This window comes from Eleutherodactylus coqui, chromosome 1 (genome assembly GCF_035609145.1).
Source record: "Eleutherodactylus coqui strain aEleCoq1 chromosome 1, aEleCoq1.hap1, whole genome shotgun sequence".
NCBI classification, from domain to species: Eukaryota; Metazoa; Chordata; class Amphibia; order Anura; family Eleutherodactylidae; genus Eleutherodactylus; species Eleutherodactylus coqui.
Window position 1 is genome coordinate 162,284,560 of NC_089837.1, and position 26,212 is coordinate 162,310,771.

The window sequence follows — 26,212 nt, forward strand, 5'->3', positions numbered from 1 at the left end:
CTAAATAGATTTGCATTTAATTCACGGCAGTCTGAATGAACACTAAACACCCCCAAACACTTTTCCCTTACTATACCCCCCAAAATGAATCTCCACAGGTTCACCCACCCTGGAGAATCAGTAGATAGTTGTACTGTACTTCCACCTGACAGTCCTGCTCCCACAGCCATCCTTCAATTGGAATTGCTCTCATGGACACAGCTGACACTATGCTTATTTGACTAAAAAGGAATCTGTCACATTTCTGCTGTCTTCTCTCAGGGCAGCATAAAGTAGCCACAAGCATACTGATTACAGCAATATGTCTCCTAAAATGTCTTTAAAGTAGTTTCTCAAAAATCTACATTTTATCAGTAGCAGCACACACATAAAGGACAAGAAGAAGTAGTCTTTAATATTCATGAACTGTGGGGTTAGCCCTGTCCTCCCAACATTGACTGAGTAATAGGGAGAAATCTGTCAATCAGCATCCAGAGGGAGGAATGGGTGACGCTAACTCTGCAGTTTATGAATAACGAGCATTACTTCCTCCCAAAGTGCTGTGTGCACAGCTCCTGACGAAATGTGTAATGAAACTACTTTACAGATTTTATGTCTATGTCGTTTTCTATTCTATGTCATTCTCCAAAAATGACAGAAACGAGTAGAAACCATGTCAAACAGAGACCAAAGCTCCGTTTTACTAATTAATGGTTCTGGGTTCTGCCTGAACACATTTTTTGGTTATTTAGATGGAATGCCAGCACAGAGAGGCACAGTGTAGTGAATAATGCAGTGTGAGTGCAATCTTACCTGCCCATAAAATAACATGCATGTATGGGAAGACAAGAAGTCCAACATTAGAATGACCACAAATGAGTCCTTCATTACACAAATGCTTCAGCATTTTTTTTATTTTGAATAATTGCAGCAATGCTTATAAATATACAGCAATACATGACACTAAAACCTATTCTAATTTGATATACTATATCCTCCATCTCCAGTGTGAAATGTCTTGCATACAGTACATAATGTCCAAACATCTCAAGGACATATAAAATTCCCACAATATATCATCTAATAAGCACTGTAAAAGGACAGCCTCATGGGGATTAATGAATAATATAAGAAAACATTTAAGAGCATGGACGTGACCATCAGAGCTGCAGCCTGGCTATGGAGAGAAGTGAATGAATGTGCTGGGCTGTTCTCTAAGCTCAGCACCGCCCTCTGGTGGGGCTTTAATAAAAGGTGAAAGGCAGAGTAGAGCTCATTCAGGTCTGTGTAGGATGTGAAGACACTCATCCACTGCTGTATGTCATGGCAGTCCTCAAACTGCTTAAAGCATGTGAAAAACTGAAGAAATAGTCTCTATCGATAGAATAAGGTAAGTGCTTTGAATTTGTTAGTATCAGCTCTTCTACAAATCAGCACTGCTGAATTCTGCTTTTAGCCACTTTTTCAGTTTAAATGATTTGAATGCAAGAAGTGCAGTTTGCAATGAAATAAATATATTTTGTAATGATTCTAAAGTCTGTCTGGATACTAGTTATAGTAGTGATGAATTCTGTAGGTAGATGTCATTCTAGGTGAGTGTAGTAGGGAAAAATAAGTTTACACAAGAAGAATGTGTGAATGGATTAGGGTCTCGCAAATAGTAATACTACCATTGAGAAGCTCTGGACTTGGACAGTTACACATTAGTATTCAGGGAAAGGGACCTTTAATAAAAAAAGACTACAAGGAGTCAAGATAAGGCTGCACATTAAACCTCTGCAGGTTGTTGTACTGTCTTGATGACTATCATTTAGATGATGTAGAATAATAGAGGTCCATAGTTACGGCAAAAGAATTTCATTAGATCAAACAGATAAAGAAAAGGCTGTTCATGTTTGCATACATAGAAATGGAGACAGGGACATATACTGTACGCCTGTATAGAGTTTTCCCTATGCCTACATACTGTCAATAGAATGAAGCATGTACCAGTAACATACACCACAAATATTCATTGCTTCTCAACTTCCTAAAAAAATAATTAATTTTATATATATATATATATATATATATATATATATAATTGCACACAATCTACTATATATCTTCAATCTGTCGTCTTTATCTATACGCATACAAATTTGGATGTGCCATATCCATTTTCACATATTCACACACCAATGTAAACTTAAGAACTCCTTCGATATTAATATATGCAAATGCTTCCTGGGTCTTTTTAGTTAAACTGATTGTGGATTACAAGCATCCCAGGAAAATCTCTGTCTTTGCTTCTTGAAACCAATAATGAGTGATTTAATCCGCAAAGCGTATCCTGTGACTTGATTACATTATAGGAATACTCATAGGTTATCAATACGCACAGTGTCTGGACAAGATTTGAACATTTTTATATTGATAGTTTACAAAATGTCTCTATTTCTAATTGCAAAGAGAGACAAAGACATCACGTATTTAGAAATATGCTCTTTACAAAAGCAGATTGTGTAGAATGAATGTTAACACAGTAAGTAAACACGAGGATATGCCAACACTTACAAAACGGTTCAGTTTCGATCACTGGGAACCCACAATCCCTAGGAGGGGGCACAGCGATCTTCGTGTCTTCTACTGCTCCCGGACAGGTGCTGTGCAGAGAACTGTGAATCAAGAAAATTTCTTCCATTGCAGTACCTGCGAAGCACCAGGTCAGCAGGGGTGCAGTGCAATAAAAACCACTGAAGGAACTGCAATGCCGCGCTGCATACTATATGTTCTAGGTTTGGTTGGGAAGGATCCAGAGTCCTTACTTATCATGATATGAAACCCCTTTCATTGCAGGCACTCAGAACTGGGTTTATTTAATTTACCCAAGGTTCACAAATTTTTATTGGTCATGAGTTGTTTTTACATATAAAAAGTTGTGTTAAGCCACACAGATTATTAATTGGTTTTTCCCATTTTAGACATTTATGGCATATAAATGATAAATCCATCTCTGGGACCTGCACCTATCATCAAAATCAGGATCCCCCGACTCTGTCCCAGCTCACCAACTTAGCCACTGGTAGCCATGAGGACAGGAATAGCCGAACTGCTTGGTAACTCCTATAGAAGTGTATGGTAGTAATCAAAACAGTATATCACTTGAAAGTTGTGGAAAAAGTGTAACTTGTAACTCCCATTCATTTCACTGTTTCTGTAACTCCCATTCACTCCTATAGAAGTTATGGAAAAAGCATAAAATAGCCAGTACATCTATCTTTTTATTCCTGGCCACTGGTATTCCCATCTCAGCCACATTTAACTGAGATAGGAATACCCCTTTAGGGTGTGTTTACGAGTTTCGGAAACTATGCGGTTTTTCCACAGCTGAAAAGTTTACTATCAAAGTGAATGGGATTAAGCCAAATCCAGTTCACATGTAGAGGAGAACTAGATTTACTGTACTGTAACTCTAACCTGCAAATTTGCTGCGGATCCACTGCTAAAATTCTGCAAGAAAATCCACGACATTTCCGCAACTTGTGAATGCACCCTTAAGCAGATACTTAGAGAGCTGCCTGTTAAAGAAAGGAGCCAGTGTAATGGCTCCTACTCTAAAGCTAACTGTCAGTAATATGGTTTTGACACTAGTATCAGCTGCTGGTAATGCTATGACATTCCCAGTGCCACTGATGCTCTATATTATCTGCAGCTGTGACCAGCTGGGTAGCCAAATGCTAGGGACACATGTAATTCCCAAGTAACTGGTTGGCGAACATAGTTTAACACAGTATTCCATGGGACTTGAGCTCATTAATCTAGGAAAAGTTGGAAGACAGTATTTACCTTAGAGCATTGATGCCAATTCCAACCATGTATAAGTATTATTAATTGGGCCCACTGTATACATGGCTAAGAATTTCGTAGATGTGATTGTTCTTAAAGGGAACCTATCATCACCTTTGAGCTCCATAAACTATGTTACATGACTCAGAGTTGAGGGAATTGAGAGTGTGTGGATTCTCACCAATGCCCCATTCCAGTATTGTGTCCCCATTAGGTTGACACACGCAAGCATGATTCTTTTCAGATGGCTCTCTGCACGTGCTCTTTCATTTATCTCTATGGGAGGGCGCTCTAACAGAGCCATGTGTAGAATCATGTTGTGTGATTATACCAACATTGCAGGGATACAGTGCTGGAACAGGGCACCCAGTGAGTATGAAACACAGCTCCAGACTCCCCGTTCCCTCACCTTTGAGCTATATAACATAGTTTATGGAGCTCAAAGGCCCTTTAATGCTGGCCATATACTTGTGATAAAAGTCAGCGAATGTCGCTAATTTCTGCACGATCAATCTTATATGTTTGGGACCTCCCAATTCTCTCCTGATCACAGATGTTGATCTTTCATAGGTGGAAAGAGATCGTAATGCTGTATTACAAATTTCTCAAATCTTTGTTCCAATGGGAAATAAGCTGCTGCCAGAAATGTCTGGCGGCGGATTGTTCAATTCTCTCCATTAAAATAAGCATGCACACTCCATGTTTATGGTGCAGTCAGAATGAATAGCTCTCGGCCGAATGAGCATTTGACTGCTGCATAAAATGCACAGTGTAAGTGCCTTAAGAGAACAAGTGTAAGGACTAATTGCCAATCTTTGGTTTGTGTGAGTTAAGATCATTTCCCCATTGGGATATTCAGGCATTATTACGAAATATGAAGCTTTTTAAGGTTGTGCTGACCTCATCTTGCAAGGCATGACAGAATTATAGGCATCTGAACCTGTGAGAGTTTTATGTCATTATTTATTTCACAGCTTTGACAACAAAGTACTTTATAAGAAAGTGAAGAACTTTCAAATGAAATATACAGAACTAATTAACCTCTTTCATTTGGCAGAAGTATGCAGTTTTTTAACGTGCGCAGTTTTTTAACATGATTTTGCCAAGGGCCAAATTGTGATAACTAGATGACTGGGTCAGAGCACCTCCAAAACAGCAGGTCTTGGGGGTGTTCTTAGAATGCAGTGCATAGTACCTGGCAAAAGTGGTTCAACGAAGGAGAACTGCTGACAGGGTCATGGGTGCCCATGGCTCATTGATGTGTGTAAGAAGTGAAAGTTACCTATCTGGTCCAGTCTCATAGAATCTAGTAGCAAAACTAGCTGAAAATATTAATGCTGGCTGTGATAGAAAGGTGTCAGAACACACAGTGCATCCCAGCTTGCTGTATATGGCTCTATGTAACAGACCTCTGCCCATCGCCAAAAGCACTTAGGTATAATAGGCATGTACACATCAAAACCACACCATATGGCAATAGAAGAAGTTAGCCTTGACTCATGGATCACATTTTCTTTTACGTCCTGTAGATGCCCAGGTTCCTGTTCATTTCATACCTGGAAAAAAGATGGTACTAAAGAAGGAAGGCAAGCCGGTATATCCAGTGAGATGCTCTGGGAATTTTTTTTATAGGTTCTGGCATTCATGTGGATATTATAGTAACACATACCACCTACTTATACATTATTCATACTTGCCAACTTTTGAAAATTGACTTTAGGGAAGTTTAACCCTTTGCAATCTAATTTTGGATTCAGGGTTTCCTAGGGGGCTTTCTCTTTCTGCCATTATACAATGGCGCCATCTGCTGGCTAAAGCCAGTACTGTGGTATGGGACATGCTGGAGAGGCCCCCAACAACAGAGCGGCCAGTAATATACAGTAAGAATACCCTGCCAGACGTCTTTTGACATCGGAGCTGTACAGCCTTTAATCAGAATGTCTTCAGACGTCAGACAGTAGATTGGAAAGGGTTAATAATGCGGCACGTGCAACATGGTGCACTGCCAGTTTTTTCAGAAATAAATTCCTAATGCATACCCCACCCTCTTATTTACTAAAAGAATGAAAACCATATTTATGTGGAACTGTGAACCAAGGTTTTTAATGAGAAGTAGTTACATGAATACACCTGTACTAGCCTATGTCACTTGTTGTATATCCTGAGTAGACACAGCACAGCCAGACCAGTCTCCCCCTGTATACGAACACTAGACCAGCTTTCCCTCTATACAGACACAAGACTAGTCCCTCCCTGTATATAGATCCTAGACCAGCCCCTCCCCCGCCCCAGTATATAGATCCCAGGCAAAGGCTACAGTACATTATTCACACATATTTTATATATAATATCCAGCTATATGTGTGTGCTTTACATGATGGCAAAACAATACCAGATATATGAATAGAGGAAGGAGCACTGTAACTGCTGCCTCATGTATCTTATACCATCATCATTCTCTTACTGTGTGAGGCCTGTGAGCACCAAAACAGGGATACTGTTTTGTGTGGGGCACCACAGGTGGCATTATTAATATCTGGGACACTATAAAGAGTGGATTGCATAGAGATGTGTATAATGTAGGGAGGGTTCTGCAAGGAACCAAAGATGTCTTTGTGTCTAATCGTGCAGAAACAAGTTGTGACCAGGAGAAATCATCATGACGGTCTGGGCTGGATGCAGAAGAAAAGGCAAACGGTACTGTAATCACCTATATGGTCTGCAGAGCACATGTGTAGAGCTGGTAGCTACCACTATCTGGTCACAGGAATGGGGGTAATATTCATCCTTGTACAATTTTTTTTTTGCAACAGTATGGTAGTACTATGTGGTCATGGTCTGGGAGTATTATCTCATATAGTATTATTATTGGTAATATTGGTCTTTATTCATTAGCAGTGTGGTGATATAATTCCATAACTATGTGATGGCAATATGTGATCATAGTGTGGAGGCATTAATTGGCCATTATAAAGTATTATTATTGGTAATATTGGTCTTGGTATAGTTGGTTTTGTTTAGTGACAATATGGAGGTGATTATACAGCTCATGATGATTGCCCTGATACTGTGTGTTGCATTTTCTTTTTTTAATTTTACAAAATTAATTGTTCTGTGCTTTATAGAAAATTTGCATCAGCAAGCCATGCGCACCTCATAGGCTTCTCCCCTACTACTTACACAGCCGCGGCTGGTGATTTGGTGAGACTCGCTTTCTTGTATTCAGCTCACTTGCTGCTGGTTTGGGCCCATCTAAAACATAAGGCCATTTTGCAATTTTTTTCCAGGGCCACTTTGGTTTCCCAATCCTTCCCTGGAGTCATGAGCAGCTACATCTTCCTGTTGGAGGCATGGGAAAGACCCTCTGGCAGGAATTAGACTATGGGTCACCTTAAGGGCCTACTATACTATATTATCTCATTTTCTTTAACTCTCTTTGGGTCATTTGTATGATGACTAGTAGTTGCTCCAAGTAGTGTCATGAATTACCTAATGATCTGTATGAAGAAATAATCTTGATGCTAGATATTACAAGTAAGGGGGGTATTTACAGAAGTAATGTGGATTCATAGCAATACTTATTGCTGGTGCTGATTATGTCATGGATTACCTGATATAGCCATAAATGTCCATAAATGAGAGCATTGTTGAATCCTGACAATTAGCATTGAAAAGGGAAACATAGAGGTTGGGCTCATTTTATATTGGGCAGCTGCAACCTGGACTCACCCCTCCAGGTGCCTGGCTTCAAACATCTATTGTGGGACTGAGAGAGGGCCGGAAGGCAAGCGCATGCACTCATCCAGTTTCTTACAGGGCCAGTGCACACCTAAAAATACTTCCCATGCCAATGGTCTGTCTTCCATGGATGTATCAGGCATCTTGCTCTGTGTGGGGTGTCTGAATACTGTGGCCATTTTCATCTTACTCAAGGAACTAGTGAAGTTCATTGGGCTATACCTGGATATGTTCCTGCTTCTGACCCCGGCTTGACTATGCTTTTGTCCACTGCCTGCCCAGTCAATAACCTGATTGACAATGCTGAACCTGTTCTCCATGATCTAACATCTGGCTTGTGCCTTGACTACACTCCTGTGCACACCCTCTGGTACTGTGCCTTGCTATTAAGTAGCAACTTAATTTGACCTTCTACTTTTAGGAATGGATGAAAAAGGAGAGGGATTTGTATCTGATACGCTCAAGACAAGCCATACAAAAATGCCCATATTTTGGCAGCACAAACCCATGACCTTGAGATGGTTGGAATGGGTGTGAATTGGTTAGAATGTGCTATCATCTAATTTCCCACATAAAGTATAGTTGTAAATAACAGACGGAAGAAAACGATGGAATAATAACTGCATGACTTACTAAGAACACTCCTGTAACCTTCCTGTTACACAAAGGAGAATGACTTCATTGGAGACTTTTCTGTGTACTTTGTTAACAGGAGAGATACTAGGTTATGTATCAGTACAGGAAGCAGGGTGATAGCAGTGTGCATTAAGAAGTAAGGGAACGGTGTACATTAGAGGGAAACAGATATGCACAGTATAAGCCAGTGAAATACTTCTATTGCTATTCATTTTACTTGAAATGACAGTCAATCCAAGCAAAGACTTTTCTTGGAATAATAGATAACCACATCATAAAATTAGCAGCTTTGTAAAGATTAGATAGACATAAAGGAAGAAATTCATACAAATATATGAAAATTTAAAGGAACCCCAAAGTATAACACTGTCCTCTACATCTCCCAAAAAGATTGTGCATTGGTAGGTCATAGAGGCCATAATCGGGATGATGTGGAACAGTGGATATGTATTTGCATTGCAGATCCCGGAGTTTTCTGTGCCAGCAGCTCATGTTGAATCCCATAAGAAAAGCACAATGGATTGAGCATGGGTAAGATAAGCCCTTGAGATCAAGTTGTAAATGAATGGTGCAAGCTGATGCTCAAGTCATGATTACGCTGTTACAATTCCTAGTTCAATAAACAGTAATTGCAGAGTTGGGAATTCTGTGGCTCTATTCCACAAGTGCAAATCATTTCCTTCTACTTCAATTCTCAGTTGTTGCAATTCCTTACAAGAAGGTGATTTAAAGTGTGACAAACATGTTACAGAATTTTCAGTCGCAGTAATAATTTGAGGGTAACTCTAATAGTTGGAAATAATGGGTCAATATTGATAGCATCTTTGGTTTTTAAAACTTGAAGTGCTGTCAAAAACCTAGCAACAATACTCCACATGCTTCTTAATGTAGGGTGTGATGTGATGTAAGAGCAAGTATGAATCTAATAGCTATACATCTTAGCCTGATGTGGGGCAGTTTGTTGTCAAATCAACTCTGCTCTGATATATATGCATTATATAACTGTACGCTATGCCTAAAGACTCACTCATTATCACCATAGCATCAATCCATGGAACATGCAGGGTGGGCCATGGAAAAGTAGCCTTGCACCACACATGGGCATATTCATTTTCACATTTTGAGCATGTTCAGAATGCAGAACACGTGCTCTTGCTCTTAATTAATGCCAGGAGCATCTTTTGAGCACATTCTCTCGGTGTTCTGTGCAGGAGACCGCACATTTGCATCTTCTATTCTCATGCGAGATTCGCATTAAAAATAATGGATTGTATTTTCATGCGAGCTTTGTACGTCTCGCAACACACAAAACTCGCACGATTTTCTTGCCCGTGTAAATGGACCCTTAATAAAAGTATAGTTAATAATATTTTGTTCTCCAGCGGCACTAGTGCGGCTCGGGGGTATTTTTGGACTTCAGGCTTATTCACAGTATAGCTGTTTATCTTTATTACATGTTGGACTATCAACGTGATCTTACAGTGTTCTTTTAGTTCTTTTTGAATAATTTAGTTTTTTTAAGCATTTTTATTTCCATAATTTTTACTTTTTTTTTAATTCTTTGGGAAAACGGTAAAGAATATCCTCTTTTAACATTCCAGTTAATTTTACTGGTAATCATATAGAGTTATCTTAAACTAGACATTTTATTTGTTTCTCATTGTCTTCTGTAAATTGTGATATATTACATATCTATTTTAAGGTAATTAGGGTCTCAAATGCACTGCAAAAATAATTGGTAGGGTGGTCTTTTTTGGGGAGCAGGTTAATTTATATGCATTTATCAATTTAATTTATTTCTACTTTGGTTCCTTTTCTTATATGATCTAACCCCTTAGTGACCAAGCCTGTTTGCACCTTAATGACCAGGCCATATTTTGCAAATCTGACACGTGTCACTTTTTGCATGGAAAAACACCTGAAAGGTTTTGCATCTCCAAGCGATTCTGACATTGTTTTTTCGCCACATGTTGTACTTTATCTAGGCGGAAAAAAAGACCGATAGAATTTGTTTTTATTTATTAAAAGCGCCAAAATTGGGACAATTTTGAAAAAATCATCATTTTTTCACATTTCCAACTGCAATATCTCAAATATGTGCAAATATAATATAGAAATTTTTGTTAAGATATATATTTCCATCCGTTTACTTTATTTTTGGCGCACATTGGGAAAAAAAGGAGCAACCGGTGGCTTTCGGAACAGAAATTTTGCTTGAAGGAGATTTAGGCCCTTTTGCACACTTGTAGAGCCATTGAGTGACCAAAACGATGGAGAACGCCCACAAGTGACCCCATTTTGAAAAGTAGACCCCTTAACAAATTTATCTAGGGGTACGATGACTTTTTTGACTTCACAGTTTTTGAATGAATCTAAGCCAAGCCGAAGGAAAAAAATTACGATTTTCATTTTTTGGGTAATTCTGTCATTTCAAAAGCAGTTTTTTTTGTACCGCACATATATGAATGAAGACTGGCACCCCTAAATGGATACCTCTGTTTGTCCCGTGCTCAGAAACATACCCATTGTGGCCCTAGTATTACGTCTGTATGCACAATGGGGCCCAAAATGAAAGGAGCAACCGGTGGTTTTCGGAACAGAAATTTTGCTTGAAGGAGATTTAGTCCCCATTGCCCACTTGTAGAGCCATTGAGTGACCAAAACGATGGAGAACCCCCACAAGTGACCCCATTTTGAAAAGTAGACCCCTTAACAAATTTATCTAGGGGTACGATGACTTTTTTGACTTCACAGTTTTTGAATGAATCTAAGCCAAGCAGAAGGAAAAAATTATGATTTTCATTTTTTTGGCAATTTTGTCAATTTAAAAACAGGTTTTTTTGTACAGTGTACATAGGAATGAAGACATTCACCCTAAAATGGATCCCCCCATTTGTCCCGTGTTCAGAAACATACCCCTTGTGGCCCTAATCTACTTAAAGGAAACATAGCTAGGCCTATAATGGAAGGAGCACCCGTTGCATTTCAAGGTACAACGGAATAAATTCCAGTCCCCATTGCCCACTTGTAGAGCCATTGAGCGGCCAAAATGATAGAGAACCTCCACAAATGACCCAATTTTGAAAACTAGACCCCTCAACAAATTCATCTAGTGGTGTACTGCGTATTTAGACCCCACAGTATTTAAATGAATCTAAGCAAAGCAAAAGGAAAAAAATTACGATTTTCATTTTTTTGGCAATTTTGTCAATTTAAAAACTGTTTTTTTTGTACAGTGTACATAGGAATGAAGACATTCACCCTAAAATGGATCCCCCTGTTTGTCCCGTGTTCAGAAACATACCCCTTGTGGCCCCAATCTACTTACAGGACACATGGCTAGTCCCATAATGGAGGGAATGCCTGCTGGATTTCAGGGCAGAACTGAATAAATTCCAGGCCCCATTGCCCACTTACACGGAAAAAAATTTGACTTCCTAAAAATAATCCCCCCCCCCCACCCCACCCCCGCCATCCCCATTTTTTGGCATTCCCTAAATATTAGATAAAGGTAATAATATAAACTGCGTTTTATGTCCGAAGACAGGGGTAATTACGGAGGCTGGTTGGATTGGGCACATGGGGCAAGAAAACCGGGTATCCCTCCTCCTCTCATGTATTTTGGGGGGTATTTCGTGACCTCAGCGGTGGGGATGGGGTGTAAGTGGCCCTCTGTGAGGCTTTGTAATCTTGCTGCGGTGCGGCGGTCTCACGGAGAAGGCGCTCAACAAGCTGCTCCTGGAACTGCATGAAGGCGAGCATTCCCGGGGCTTCTTGTAAATTACGTATTACAGGTAGCGGTCTGAATAACGCCGGGCTCACACGGCCGTAGGTGGAATCCGCTTGTGGAGGCCCGCTGCGGATTCCAGCTGTGAGCCCGGCTGTGACCCTGCATACGGCCTCGTAATGTACTGCGCATAACTGCCTATTCACACAGGCGGTCATGCGCAGTACTTTTTTTTTTGTTTGCATTTCCCGCGCCGTCGCTTAGAGATGACCCGGGTACCCGCAGCTCATACACAATGTATTTGCACATGGGCTGCGAGTATATCCACTGTCATAGAGCACAATGGGCTTTAGGTCGCGGATATCCGTGGTAAAATATAGCATGCCGTGTTCTGTTTCTGCGAGTGGATTCCGTAATTCCGACCCGCTAATTGGGGGGAATTGTGTGATCCAATGCATGTGATTGATCCGTGGATTACCGCTGATCAAGCGCATGCAGAACCCGTAATTCCTCTCCGGTCATGCATGACCGGCCTAATGTTAGATCGCTACTTTATCACGTGACCGGGGACCGCTCAGCGAGGCCACCGGTCACTGCTCCAAGCACTCAGTGACCGTTGGTCGCTGAGAGCAAGGAGTTTTAAAATTTCCTGGGCTCCTGCGAATGTGTCCGGCATTTTGCCGGCAGGTGCATGCGCAGAAGCCGGAAGGGTCCATGGAGGATAATCGCATCTGGATTCAAATGCGGAAGCCTCCGAGAAGATGTTTCATCTCCCCCCACCGATCGCATCGGTGAGGGGAGATGAAACTGCCACTTTTAAAAGAACTTTTACGTGATCGCCATTATGCATTGGATAACGGCGATCACGTGACCAGTAACCGCATACCGCGGCTCCCCGTGACATCTCCAGGCTCTTGGCTACCTTTGGTAGCCAGCAGCAGGGAGATTTAACATTTCTTGGGCAATCTTTCAATTTTGCGCATGCGTCCGCCAAGATGCTGACGGGTGCATGTGCTAAAGCTGGGGTAAGGTCCGTGGATGAACATCCCATCAGGGAACAAATCCGGGACCTTGGGTACGTAATTTCATCCCCCCTTACGGATACGATCCGTAAGGGGAGATGAAACTTTAACTTTTTAAACTTTTTTTTAACTTGTAACTTTTTTTTTTTTTTTTTTACTTTTTAACTTTATATGATCACCGTTATCTGTAGGATAATGGTGATCATATGACTGGAAACCACATACAGCGGTCCCCAGTCATATCTCCCTGCACTCGGCTAACTGTGACAGCCGGGTGCAGGGAGATTTTGAATTTGCCGGGCTTGCCGGACTTCTGCGCATGCGCGCCACATCGGCACATCACAGAAGCCAGCGGGGGGTCCCGACACCGCCCGGAGGACATCGGCGGACCTGAGGTGAGTATTTTCACCTCCCCTCATGGATCCAATCCATGAGGGGAGGTGAAACTTTTCTTTTTTTACACTTTTTTTCACTTTTCCGCGATCGTCGTTATCCATTGGATAACGACGATCACGGTACAGGGGACCACTCACCGCGGTCCCCGCTGACATCTCCTGCCTCCCGGCTACCTACAGGAGCCGGGAGCCAGGAGATTTTAAGTCTCCCGTGCCGCCGGGCCTTCTGCGCATGCGGCTGACGTAATGCCGCCTGGCGCGCATGCGCAGAAGGACGGCTACGGCGCCCGGAGCATCGGGATAGCGGGGAGTCGTGCGGCGGACCTCGGTGAGTAATTTCAGCTGCTCCGATGGACCCGATCCATCAGAGCAGCTGAATATGTCACTTTTTTTGCAGTTTTATTTACTTTTTTGCGATCGGCGCTATCCATTGTATAGCGCCGATCGCAATGCCGGCGGGGGGGGGGGGGCGGATAGCCAGGGATGACAGCTCCATGCTGTCGGCTACCTGCGGACACCGACAGCATGGAGCTGTGACGTCCAGAGCCCGAGAGGCTTTATTCTCTGCAGGACACATGTTTTTACGTCCTCAGAGAATAAAGCCCACTTCGGGAGGACGTAAAAACACTATGGGCTGGTCGTTAAGGGGTTAATTTAAATAAAGCAGATTTCATGAATATCTCTGTCTTACCTGGCGAGGTAGCTCACCTAGCAGATCAATTTCATTTTAAATGGTGTTCAACCTCCATCCAATATCTTGGGGTGCATATAGCAGCAGATGTTTCCCCTCTATATCATCGTAACTATGTTCCTCTGCTAGAAAAGGTGACATGTGAGCTAAATGGCTATGCTGTTAAACAGCTGAGCTAGTTCAGGTGAGTCAATGTCTTAAAAATGGATGTGACCCCCAAATTTTTAGACCTTTTCCAGACCCTGCCAATTAGGCTGCCCACACACTTTTTTCAACACATTCAACATGTGTTTTGCAGATTTATGTGTGTGTGTGTGTGTGTGTGTGTGTGTGTGTGTGTGTAGGGAAGGGGGGTGAAATAGCCGTATTAGTTACTGGACCATGTCACACATGAAATCCAAGGGGGTGGAGTAGGCCTCCCGGACCTCACAATTTACTATTCAGCCGCAGTTTTCACTAGGTTAGTGGACTGGCACTATCATACAGCCTTGAAACAGTGGGTGGGTTTGGAACCAGCTTTGATTTGGCCCTACTTTTGCCTATTGCCGTGGATCCCCGTTGAGGATAGGTCATCAACTATACCCCATACCCCATTGACCTTGAACTGCCTAGACTTGTGGAACAGGCTGACCACCAGAGGGGACATCGCGATTCGTAGGGAAGCCTTGACCCCCCTTTTTCACAACCCCATGTTCCCTCCAGGGCAGGAGAGACAGAGCTTCCTATGCTGGCGGGAGGAAGAGGATATGTGGTGCTGCCAGATTGCGTGTTCTGGGGGTCTTCCATCATTTAATGAGCTATAGGCATCTCGACCAGATCAAAAACTGATGTGGATGGAATATCTCTAGTTGTCTTTATTCTGGAGGGCCTGGTTGGGGTTGTGCTTCCTCCAGAACCCCCCTGAAACCATTGAAGAGTTATTTTCGTGAGACTCCTCTCTGGTCTAAGATCTACGGAATCATTTTGGGGAAGCTCACACAGGGTCTTCCACAATACATCAGGGGTTGGGAGAAGGAGTTGGCCTTGGCGCTGCAGGACTCTGATTGGGAGAGAGCTTTCATGTTTACGCACAAACTACCCTTGGCCTGTGTGGCACAGGAGAAAAATTTTAAGCTCCTCTCTAGGTGGTACAGATGCCCAGACCTGATTCACCGCATATTTTCCTCTGTTTCCAATGTATGTTGGAGATGCGTGTCCCAGCTTGGTACCATGCTACATATCTGGTGGGAATGTCCACTCATTCAACCTTTCTGGGAAAAGGTCTTCGAGCTGCATGGGGAGGCATCCCGTGGCACGGTGGAGGTCACCCCACAGCTGGCACTGCTGTCATTCCGGGCCCTTACACCAGGATTAAACAAGGTTTGTTACGCCATTTCCTCACTGCAGCCAGGGCTGTAATCCCCCACCATCAGCCGAGTAGTGTCACCCCCGCGATCCTGGAATTTATCCAGGAGCTGAATCAATCAATGTATATGGAGGAGTTGGTTGACGAGGGCTCTGAGGCGGCATATTCAAATGGACGTGCCTGGGTACTATGGAATGCATTCCATGACTCACCCGGGTTCCAAAATATAACAGGATGGTAGAGAGATGGGTCTTGAAGGGTTCATGAGGAGGCTCTGGATCGGAGCCCTTATCTTGAAGAACCATAACGAGGTTTCAGTCAGCTGTATGCTTATCGCTACTAGAGGGTTTCCCTTCTTTTCTGTGAAATACCCCCCCCCCCCCCCTCCTTTTTTTCCCCTTTTCTTTCTCTCTTTTTCCCCAGGGGTTACTAATTCTACTTTTGTTTACCCTCAAAAATGTTTAGTTTTTCTGTTCTATATGGCTGCAGGTGTTATAAAATTGTCACCGTGGCAGAAAAGTCCTTCAATACTAATAGGGATAACTGGAAAGCACTTAAAACTTAACCTTTATTCAGTTATGCATACTAAAATCTAAAAAAGTGACGTGAAAACACAAATACACACAGATGGTCATATATTATGCCTTATTAGGCTTTAATATTGACTCCTGAATATACGACCCAGTTCAAAACAAGAGGGATGCGTGCTCTTCTGTATTAGTCTCTCTATCAGTTTCTCATATTGTTTTTATTCACTTTTATCTGAGAATAACCAATCTATTGCCATGTAATAAAGCAGCAGAGTGTGTCACAAGCAGAACCGTCACTATCTCAATTCAGCATAGCGCTACTTCTATAATGGTTATTCTTACACATATCAAATCAGGATGAAGTAGCCTTTCATCGTTTTTGCTGAGATTTTTTTTTTATCTCTTCCTAGCGATCCCAGGTGTTACAAAATAATACAATTTTCAGAGTATAAGAAATTGCCAGGTCTGTGGGCCTGGCGCCACATTGTTTTATTATACATATGCAATTTATATCAGAGTACAGCAAAGATATATAGCAGAAGCTATCGTATTATTTGGTACAATATCTTGTTTTCCCAATCTATAAGTCATTATTGCGGTCCTGTGAGACCTGCCATATGTTGTTCCTTGTCTTCTGTTTATCTGTAAATTACACAAAAGTTTTTAAAAAAAACATATTAAACATGAACTTAAAATGGGGGTTTACATAACCGGCTTACAAAAAAAACCCATCGGGGACACAGCCAGGCAGAAAGTCTAGCATAATAAGAAGGAGGGATAAGGAGGCAGCTGCAGCACTCAGCAACTCGTAGGAGGAAAGATATGACATGTTTGTTTCCAAAATGGCGGAGTGGTTATCATATAAACTGGGTTGCATATATCATAGGAGTGACAACATACATGTACGTTTTCTGGGCACCTGCAGTGCCTCTGTTAGTGAAGGGTTTCTATTTCTACAGGGTCCTCACCAGCAAGCAAATACTGCATCGAAGAAATACCAGCACTCATTATTTCCAGCGGCTCCAACTTAACCCTTTCCAATCCAATTTTGGATTCAGGGTTTCCTAAAAGGCTTTCTGTTTTTGCTGTTATACAATGGTGCCAACTGCTGGCTAAAGCCAGTGTGTGTGCGCCAGAGAGGCTCCGACAGCAGAGTGGCTGGCAATAGACGGTAAGAATACCCTGTCGGATATCTTCTGACATTGGAGCCGTACAAGCTTTAATCAGAATTTAGGAAGACATCAGACAGTGGATTGGAAAGGGTTAATAGTACCATCAGCCTGGTAAACCTGCTTACAATTGATCCTATACAATGGTGTAGGATATATAGTCTTCTGGATTCCCTAATTAATTAAATTATGCTGGATATCATTTTTGCCTAGTTGGGAGAGGAATTTATGACTAACTTTTCCCAAAGTACCATTGCCATATTATCACCAAGGATGAGCAATTCAAATTCAAGAAATTCAACATTTTCATAAATCTAAAAATGTCAATGAAAAACAGCTTCACTGTGAGCCCATCACTCATAATAGGAAAGATCTTATTGAAAAACTATTAAATATGTAATGTGAGCACATAGTAGTTCAAATCCAGTGCAGCCCTTTGTTTAAGAAATCTATCGGTTAACAGAGAAAGGTCATCAGTATCTAGACTAACAAATGTATTTTGTGTGAGAGTCAGTGATATCCCGTAAGAGATAGAAGGCTTAGTGGAAATCTATATTTATGGAACTGACCCTACGGCAATATCAGGCTTAGAGAGAAATCAATATTTATGAAGTTGCTATGAATTGTTAGATCTCTATCCATTGAAAAATAACATACATTTGCTGTTTTACGTCAAAAGAAAAAAATGTGAAACATTGTTTTTGAGTGGGAAACAAACTAACACAAATATATACAGAATTTCAACACCTTTGCAAAAGACAAGTATGCTTAAAGGGCTGTCCGAGTTGTAAGAGCTCAGTACAACTCCTTCCCATGTAGTAACAACAAATGGTGATATACTCACCTCTCTCGCTCCCGCTGTGTTGCGCTTCGGTGCTTGGTCCCGCGCTTTGGTCTGTGCTTACAGCAACAGTTCCGCTTGGTTGATGGGAAGTTATAGGAGTTGCAGCTAATAACAGAGCTCTAGAAGCAATGACATATCGTCTGATAAACTTATGTTGAGGAAGAAATCCAGATTTTCCATACAAAACAAATTATGAAGAATATTTCTTGCTACAGTACCTCTTAGCATTTATTTTCTACAACCAAGATCTACTGTGCATAAATGGTTTACAAATAGGAATTAGAGAATGTGAAAAAATAATATTGAGATACCACTTTTTTCTATGTGCTAATATGAAGCCTCGGTGTATGAAAATGTTCTGCTAGCCAATTGCTTTAGATATATCTGGTAAATATGAAATGATTAGTGGTATAAAAATATTAAGCTTCAGTAACAGTCTCTACATTCTAGCCCATTTAGTTAAGCAGGATCGGCGTTGGGGGGGGGGGAGGGGGGGCGTCGGGGACACAAACTGGGCAATTGCCCAGGGCCCCCAGGGTATCCAGCTCACCGAGTTTCCTCACGACAGCCTCAGGTTTACATACCGCCCACAGGTCTTGCAAACGACACATAGATTTTCCCTTGCCAGATGTCAAATGTTGTGGAAGGAGGGCATCTCTCAGCTGAAGTGAATCCTACCAGGCACTTTTCTATCAACTACTGCTATGGGCATACTGATGTGCATCCACTCTAATGCCCCAAACTGCAGCGTCCCATTTCCTGCCCAGGACAGGGACCATGCTGTATTACCGGCTCCATTGAATTCAATGGGAGAACGTCGCACTTCTCTGTGACAGCTGTGCCAGAGGATCGTGATCTTCACTATATGTTCTCAATGGGGTTGGCGCTGCTGCCGCCAGCCCAATTGAGCGCAAGGTGAAACCCCTGGATGCTATACACAAAACACCGGTTTAACGCAATTACATGCGTTCTGCAAACCAGTGTCCTATAAATTTCCTCACAGGCATTTTTTTGCATGTAAAATTCGCACATGTGACCGCTCACATTGAAAAGCATTGGTTCTATCTAGTGCGATCTTTTTTATGTGCGGAAAAACGCCTGTCAAAATGCCTGTGTGACCGAGCCCTAAGTTTTAATAGTCAATTGGGCAATACTCGTAGACCCTATTGGCACCATGGCTGAACCTTCCAATAACTATTAGACTGAAGAGTCATTATTAATCCCACTTCACTAATCAGAAAATATAGGCTTGATCATTACATAGTAATCTGGGGTTGTTGTCGTCAACAATCACCCTTTTGTTTGTGTTGGTTTGTCCATGGATGCGTGCCTACATCCCTGCTTTCAGATATTCATTAATAAAAATTCGTTCTTTAGCTGCTATATAAATAAAGGTAATTATTATTATAACATGGAACTACAAATTGCATTAAGAAGCCATAGTTAACTCAAATACCTAGTGAAAAATGTCAAAAAATGTCTGTGTATTAATGAGGCCCGTACTAACTAGTTATATGTTCTGTTGTTTCATATTTGCGATACTGTACTTTCTTTCTTTCTAGACCACTTTATATGAGTTGCCATGCTCTGAGCCACCATTTAACAGGACTTCAGAAGAACAGTAGGATTGTACCTTATTATACACATCAGAAAGTAAATCCTGAAGACAAGTATTCTACAAGATTTAAGCAGAAGTGAGTGGATTCTTTTTCTCCCAAAATAAGGCTACATTCACATTGTGCTTAGAACCCCGTTCAAAGCTTCCATCCAAACAATAGCATTTAGATGGAACCATGGATAGAAGCATAGGCTGCTATTCGTAAAATGAAGTCTAAAACTGCGGGCAAAAAGAAATGCGTAGTCAACTATGCAATTCTGTCTGATCAAGAAGCTACTTGCAACATTGGTCCTCATTTTACTATTAGCAGCCTATGGTTCCCTCCATGGTTCTATCTGGGTGTTGGTTTCAGCCATCACAATGGAGTTCTGAGATGAAACCCTTGAATGGAGTTCTAAGTGCACTGTGAATGCAGCCAAAGATAACAGTTCGTCACAGACCATTATATTGATAATCATTATTTAATTACTTATGAAGTATGGTCTGCATTCTTGATACTTTTGTTATTACTTTTAACCACCTACTACAGTCTTTTTCAGTAATCTAATATAGACTGGTTGCTAAAGACATCTGGCCTAAAAGCCTCAATGAAAAGACTGTAGAAGTATTGCTAACAACTACAGAAAGATAGATGCTGCACTATCTATCTAATATCTATCTATCAATCTTTTTGGTATCATGGCACTGTTTTTAATTTTTATTTATCGCCATTGTTAATAATTGAACAAAGTAGGTAAATATACGGTACATCATAAAACTATTTATTTTTTCATAGGTTTGACCATATTACATTGAGAAATGACTTTAAGCAACCATACAACCCTGGGACTACCACAGCATCACAAGAATATTCCTCGTAGTCTTGACCAAGTTGAAACTTCAAATCAAAGTTCAATAAACCGCAGCATGGCACTTTGTGATATAAACCCTGATGATTGTAACTTGACAGCAGATGGACTTCTTTTAAAGTACCTGGGACCCCGTCGATCCAGCTACTTTATCCCAATTTGTGTGATATACCTTCTTATCTTTGCAGTTGGTGCTGTGGGGAATACTTTAACTTGCATTGTGATTATCAAACACAAGATCATGAGGACTCCTACAAATTATTACCTATTTAGTCTTGCGATTTCTGATTTGCTTGTGCTCTTGTTGGGTATGCCTCTTGAGCTATACGAGCTCTGGAGTAATTACCCATTTCTTTTTGGAAGCAGTGGATGCTCATTTAAAACTCTATTATTTGAGACAGTGTGCTTTGCCTCTATTTTAAATGTAACTGCACTGAGCGTGGAGAGATACATTGCAGTGGTCCATCCTCTTCGGGCCAAGTACGTAGTAACCCGGAACCATGCTAAGAAAGTCATCATTACTGTTTGGGTTTTGTCTATATTGTGCTCTATTCCTAACACCAGCCTAATTGGAATCTATGACCTGAATGTTCCTGGTTTTGGAGTAGTACCTGGCTCTACTATGTGCACTTTGGTGAAAGCCAGATGGATTTACAACCTCATTATTCAGATCACAACCATATTCTTTTTCTTCTTACCAATGGGTACAATTAGTATTTTATACCTGCTAATCGGCCTTCAGCTTAAAAAGGAGAAGATGCTACAAGTTTTAGAAGCTAAGTCTGGTGGAGATGGTGACAGCTACCAAAGTGTAAGACTTCAACAAGAGAAAAGCCGAAGAAGGCAAGTGACTAAGATGCTATGTAAGTTATGTCAATTTTTTCTTCTTGAATTTTCTTGTGGTACAAAAATAGACATAATACAAAACTTTCGAAATCATTTATGTGCCTCCACTTGAGTGATATAGTAAAATACGTATCCAAATGTAGCTGCTGATAAACATATATATCAATCTTTATATTTATCTTGAATCTACGAATAGACTTTTATGTGTTTAAAGCTAGGCTATTCTCTGAGAATAACACAGCAGTTTATTTGGAGTAGATGCCATTTTCTGCACAACCGATGTTGCAGAAACTAAGTACGGAATAGTTTAAGTCAGTATGAGTGGTTAGGTTTAAGTGGTTTAACTCAGTATTAGTGGTCTTCTCAGCAAACGTACAGGAACAAAGTATACATACTTCATTAAGTCTTAGTTCCCTGTGGTGATTGAGTATTTGAGAGAACATATACTATTTCTGGAGACAAAGGCACATACACATATAATACATGTGTCAATTAGACTGATTATTGTGAACGTGTTTATAGTCAACCTCAGTTGATAAAGAAGATGGATCATTAAACCGGTCTCACAGTGAAAGACTAGAGTTTATTTAGAATATAGTTACAAAGGAAAAGTAAATAAGAGACAAGAGATTGAAAGTACGGTCAGCATGGAGACCCCTGCAGACAAAGCAAGGATTTAACTGGGGCCCCACTGTGCAAAATACTTAAGAGGATTTCCTGAGAAGTCTCAATATCCATACAAAATAAATTTCCTACAAGAACTTTTGAGCATACAATAAACATACAATAATTCCCAAGAGAATATTATGTGAGATAGTTAGAACATGCCTGCACCATCCTGCACCTTATCAAGAAACCAGAACATGTAAATCTTAGCCACAGCATAAACAGCAAGAACAGTTTTACAGGAACATGTGTCAAAGTTCATTACACATAAGCAATCGCTTTTTTCAAAGCCATACTGATTATTGATATTGATTATTTTCTTTATCAAATGTTAACATAAAAGTGATTAGACATTTTCACTACTCGGGAAGCAGTTATAATAGAATATGAAGTCACAATAAAGCATCAGAAATTTAATTAGTGAGATAAGATCTTTCTTAACATAAAACCATAAAATATATTTCTTATTTTTGTCATTAAAACCTAATTAGTAATTATTTCAGTTGATATTACTTTCCAGTGTTTTATTGAATAAATTAAAAACCTAACTCTGCTACAAAAATTTAATTACAGTATGGGATCAAACTAGAACACTATTTTATAGTTTAAATCTAGATATAATCTATGGCCTGTGGTAAACCATTCTACGTATACTTTACTCTACTTTTTATAGTGCTGGAAGCAAGCTGGGGGGTAAAAGAACTGGGCTCATTCAGAGGGATGAGACAGGAAGGTATGTGGTGCTGGAAAAGGCAAATCGGGTGATGAAGTGTAGTATCAGGTGTAGAAAATGGTAGGTAAGTACAGGACTAACACCATAGGAAGATATAGTCATAGTAACATAGTATATTAAAAAAAAGACATATGTCCATCCAGTTCAGCTTATCCCCCCCTCCCCAGAGTTGATCCAGAGGAAGGTAAACAACTACAATGAGGTAGAAGCCAATTTTCCCCACTTAAGGGAAAATAAATTTCTTACCTGACTCCAATTTGGCAATTAGAATAATCCCTGTATCACCGACCCTTCTGAAGTAATCAGTGACTATAAGATATAATATAGTAATGCTCAAGAAAGACATCTAGGCCCCTCTTAAACTCTTTGTAAACAATTGATGATTATCTAGCAGTTACCCAGGGTAATATTTCTACTTGGTACTTATGGGTATATAGCTTTTTCCCTATAATTAGCACATGTGCTTTAAACCCCTTAGTGATGCACCTTAATGACCAACTAAATTTCCGAGTTTTTTCATTGTCGCATTCGTAGAGCCACAACCTTTTAATTTTTCCATTTGAGAGGTTGTTTTTGTGGGACAAGTTGTATAGTTGTATTATTTAATTGCATCTTTTTGGGGTACATATAATGTATTGTATAACTTTTTTATTAATTTTTTTTAGGAGGATTGGGAAAAAAAAGAAAGTTCACAATTTATTTATTGTTTTTTGGATTTTATTTTTACAGCCTTAAGCATGCAAAATAAATAATGTGATATTCTGTAGGTCACCATGATTCCGGCAATTCCAAATGTATACAGTTTTTTATGTTGTGCTATTTTTGTACACTAAAGAGAAGCTCCACAGCTGGGCAGCACATGGGACATTGCAGTTTGGGTCCTTAGAGTAGATGCAGATCTGTATGCCCATAGTAGTAGTTGGTAGTAGTTGGGAGGATTCACTTCAGCTGAGAAATGCCCTCCTCTTTCCCCAACATTTGACAGCTGGCAAAAGAAGATCTATAGTGACGTGCACAAGACTCTGCAGCCGGTGTGTGAACGTGAGGCTGTTCTGAGGAAACCCGGTAAGCTGGAAACCTGGAGGGCTCTCCTGAAGGTGGGAGAGCTGGGCAATTGCCCAGTTTGCCCCCCTTAACCCTAACGCCTGACAATGCGTCCCTCACACCAAAAAAGATTGTTGCACTCCCAGCCTAATACGTGCACTTGATTCATTCTAATGGAAAATATCATTAAATAGTCAAGGTGTATTCTGTAGCTATAACAATACATTTTCTAAATTGTGCTTGTAGGCCACGGCTGGGGATCATCAATAACCTTAAAATGAGCCATATCATGTTATATTCTTTCAGTAATATACAGAACGGAATTCAAACAGATAACAGAATTTATGATGCCTGAAGTTATATCCTGAGTGTAACCATTGGTGCCTTACTTCTGTCATCAAGTGTCTTCTCAATAACATGCTTGATATGCATTGTAAACATCTTCTATTTTAAGGAACCGAAAGCCATAAAAAAGATTGTCCTTGTTTTGCCTAAAAAAATAGCACTTTCTGATTTTAGTAAGACAATTGCGATTTAGGGATGCCTAATCCATTCAGTCAAATTATTAGAGAGCGTAAGGGATTGACCCCTGTACTTATATTTAAAATTAGCTATGGATTTGGAGCAATTTAAAAAAAAAAAATTTTTTATATTACCTGGGCCACTGTCATGTGTATATTTTAACAGTGCAAGGTTTTAGAGAAACTATTATGTGTTCCCATATTGAACTGTAATGATGTGAATTTTATTTCACATTTTTAAAAAAAAAAAAGGCTACTATGAAAATGGACCAGTTTACAAAAAACATAATTCGAGTTTGTAAACCTCGCTACTAGCCTCCCATACAATGAAAAAGTATTACATTATGTGACGGCTACTAGTTCCAAAAACAAGACTCTCTGCCTTAGTTTTGGCTCCCATGCATAAGATAAGAGTCAAAACTCCTATCCTATGGATTGGAACCAAAGCTAAGGTTTTTGGGGTTGGTATGCATAATGTCCTACTGTATCCTACTATATATACTCTATAAATATCCTACGGTATTTTCAAAATCAACATGGAGTATCAGTATATAGTATTTATACCCCATTTCAATCTGGCAAAAAAGCAGGAGCCATGGGATGGTTTTGAATGTGAGATATCCAGAACAGTAATGATGGAAGGTTTAAAGGGGTGGTCTCGCGAAACCAAGTGGGGTTATACACTTCCGTATGGCCATATTAATGCACTTTGTAATGTACATCGTGCATTAAATATGAGCCATACAGAAGTTATTCCACTTACCTGCTCCGTTGCTAGCGTCCTCGTCTCCATGGTTCCGTCTAAATTCGCTGGCAGCTTGCTTTTTTAGACGCGCTTGCGCAGTCCGGTCTTCTGCTCAGCGCGAGCCGCTTCAGTGTGTTAGACGCTACAGCTCTTCTGCGCATGCGCAGACGAGCTGTAACCTCTCGGGAGCGCGCTGGAGCAGAAAGGTGCAGAAAGTTCAGCAGCCCAGCCGAGCGGAGACGAGAAGCCCAGCCGAGAAGCCGCCCATGTAAGTCGCCTGTCCCCGGAGCCCACCGCCTGCCCCCGGAGCCCACCGCCTGCCCCCGAGCCCGCCGCCGTGCTGCCGGAGCCCACCGCCTGCCCCCGGAGCTCACCGCCTGCCCCCGGATCCCACCGCCTGCCCCGAGCCCGCCGCCGTGCTGCCGGAGCCCACCGCCTGCCCCCGGAGCTCACCGCCTGCCCCCGGAGCTCACCGCCTGCCCCCGGAGCTCACCGCCTGCCCCCGGAGCCCACCGCCTGCCCCCGGAGCTCACCGCCTGCCCCCGGATCCCACCGCCTGCCCCCGAGCCCGCCGCCGTGCTGCCCGAGCCTCCCGATGCTGCCCGAGCCTCCCGCCGCCGTGCCCCCGATGCTGCCCCCGATGCTGCCCGAGCCTCCCGCCGCCGTGCCCCCGATGCTGCCCGAGCCTCCCGCCGCCGGGACACACAGACAGACACACACACACAGACAGACATATATATAGACAGACAGACAGACACACACACACATATATATATATATATATATATACAGACAGATATATATATATATATATATATATATATATACACACAGACAGACAGATATAGATATATATATATATACAGACAGATGTATATATATATATATATATATATACACAGACAGATAGAGATATATATATATATATATACACAGACAGACAGATTATATATACACAGACAGACACACACACAGACATATATATATATATACACACAGACAGACACACACACACATATATATATATATACACACAGACAGACAGACACACACATATATATATATATATATATATATACACAGACAGACAGACACACACATATATATATATATATACACACAGACAGACACACACACACATATATATATACACAGACAGACAGACACACACATATATATATATATATATATATATATATATACACACACATATACAAACACGTGTGGGTATATATATATATATGTGTGTATATATATATATAATGTGTGTGTATATATACACTCACG

The 26,212-nt window shown here is 41.0% G+C and overlaps 1 protein-coding gene across 1 annotated transcript in view; it reads left to right on the forward strand.

Annotated features, from left to right (window-relative positions):
* Positions 1-1,266: 1,266 nt before the first annotated feature.
* NMUR1 (neuromedin U receptor 1) overlaps positions 1,267-26,212 on the forward strand; it is a 51,533-nt gene continuing 26,587 nt past the window's right edge. The window contains exons 1-3 of the mRNA XM_066602741.1: positions 1,267-1,369; positions 19,467-19,598; positions 20,298-21,233. Of these exons, the coding sequence (XP_066458838.1) occupies positions 20,321-21,233 (913 nt within the window). The 5' untranslated portion in view covers positions 1,267-1,369; positions 19,467-19,598; positions 20,298-20,320. The remainder of the gene's footprint in view (positions 1,370-19,466; positions 19,599-20,297; positions 21,234-26,212) is intronic.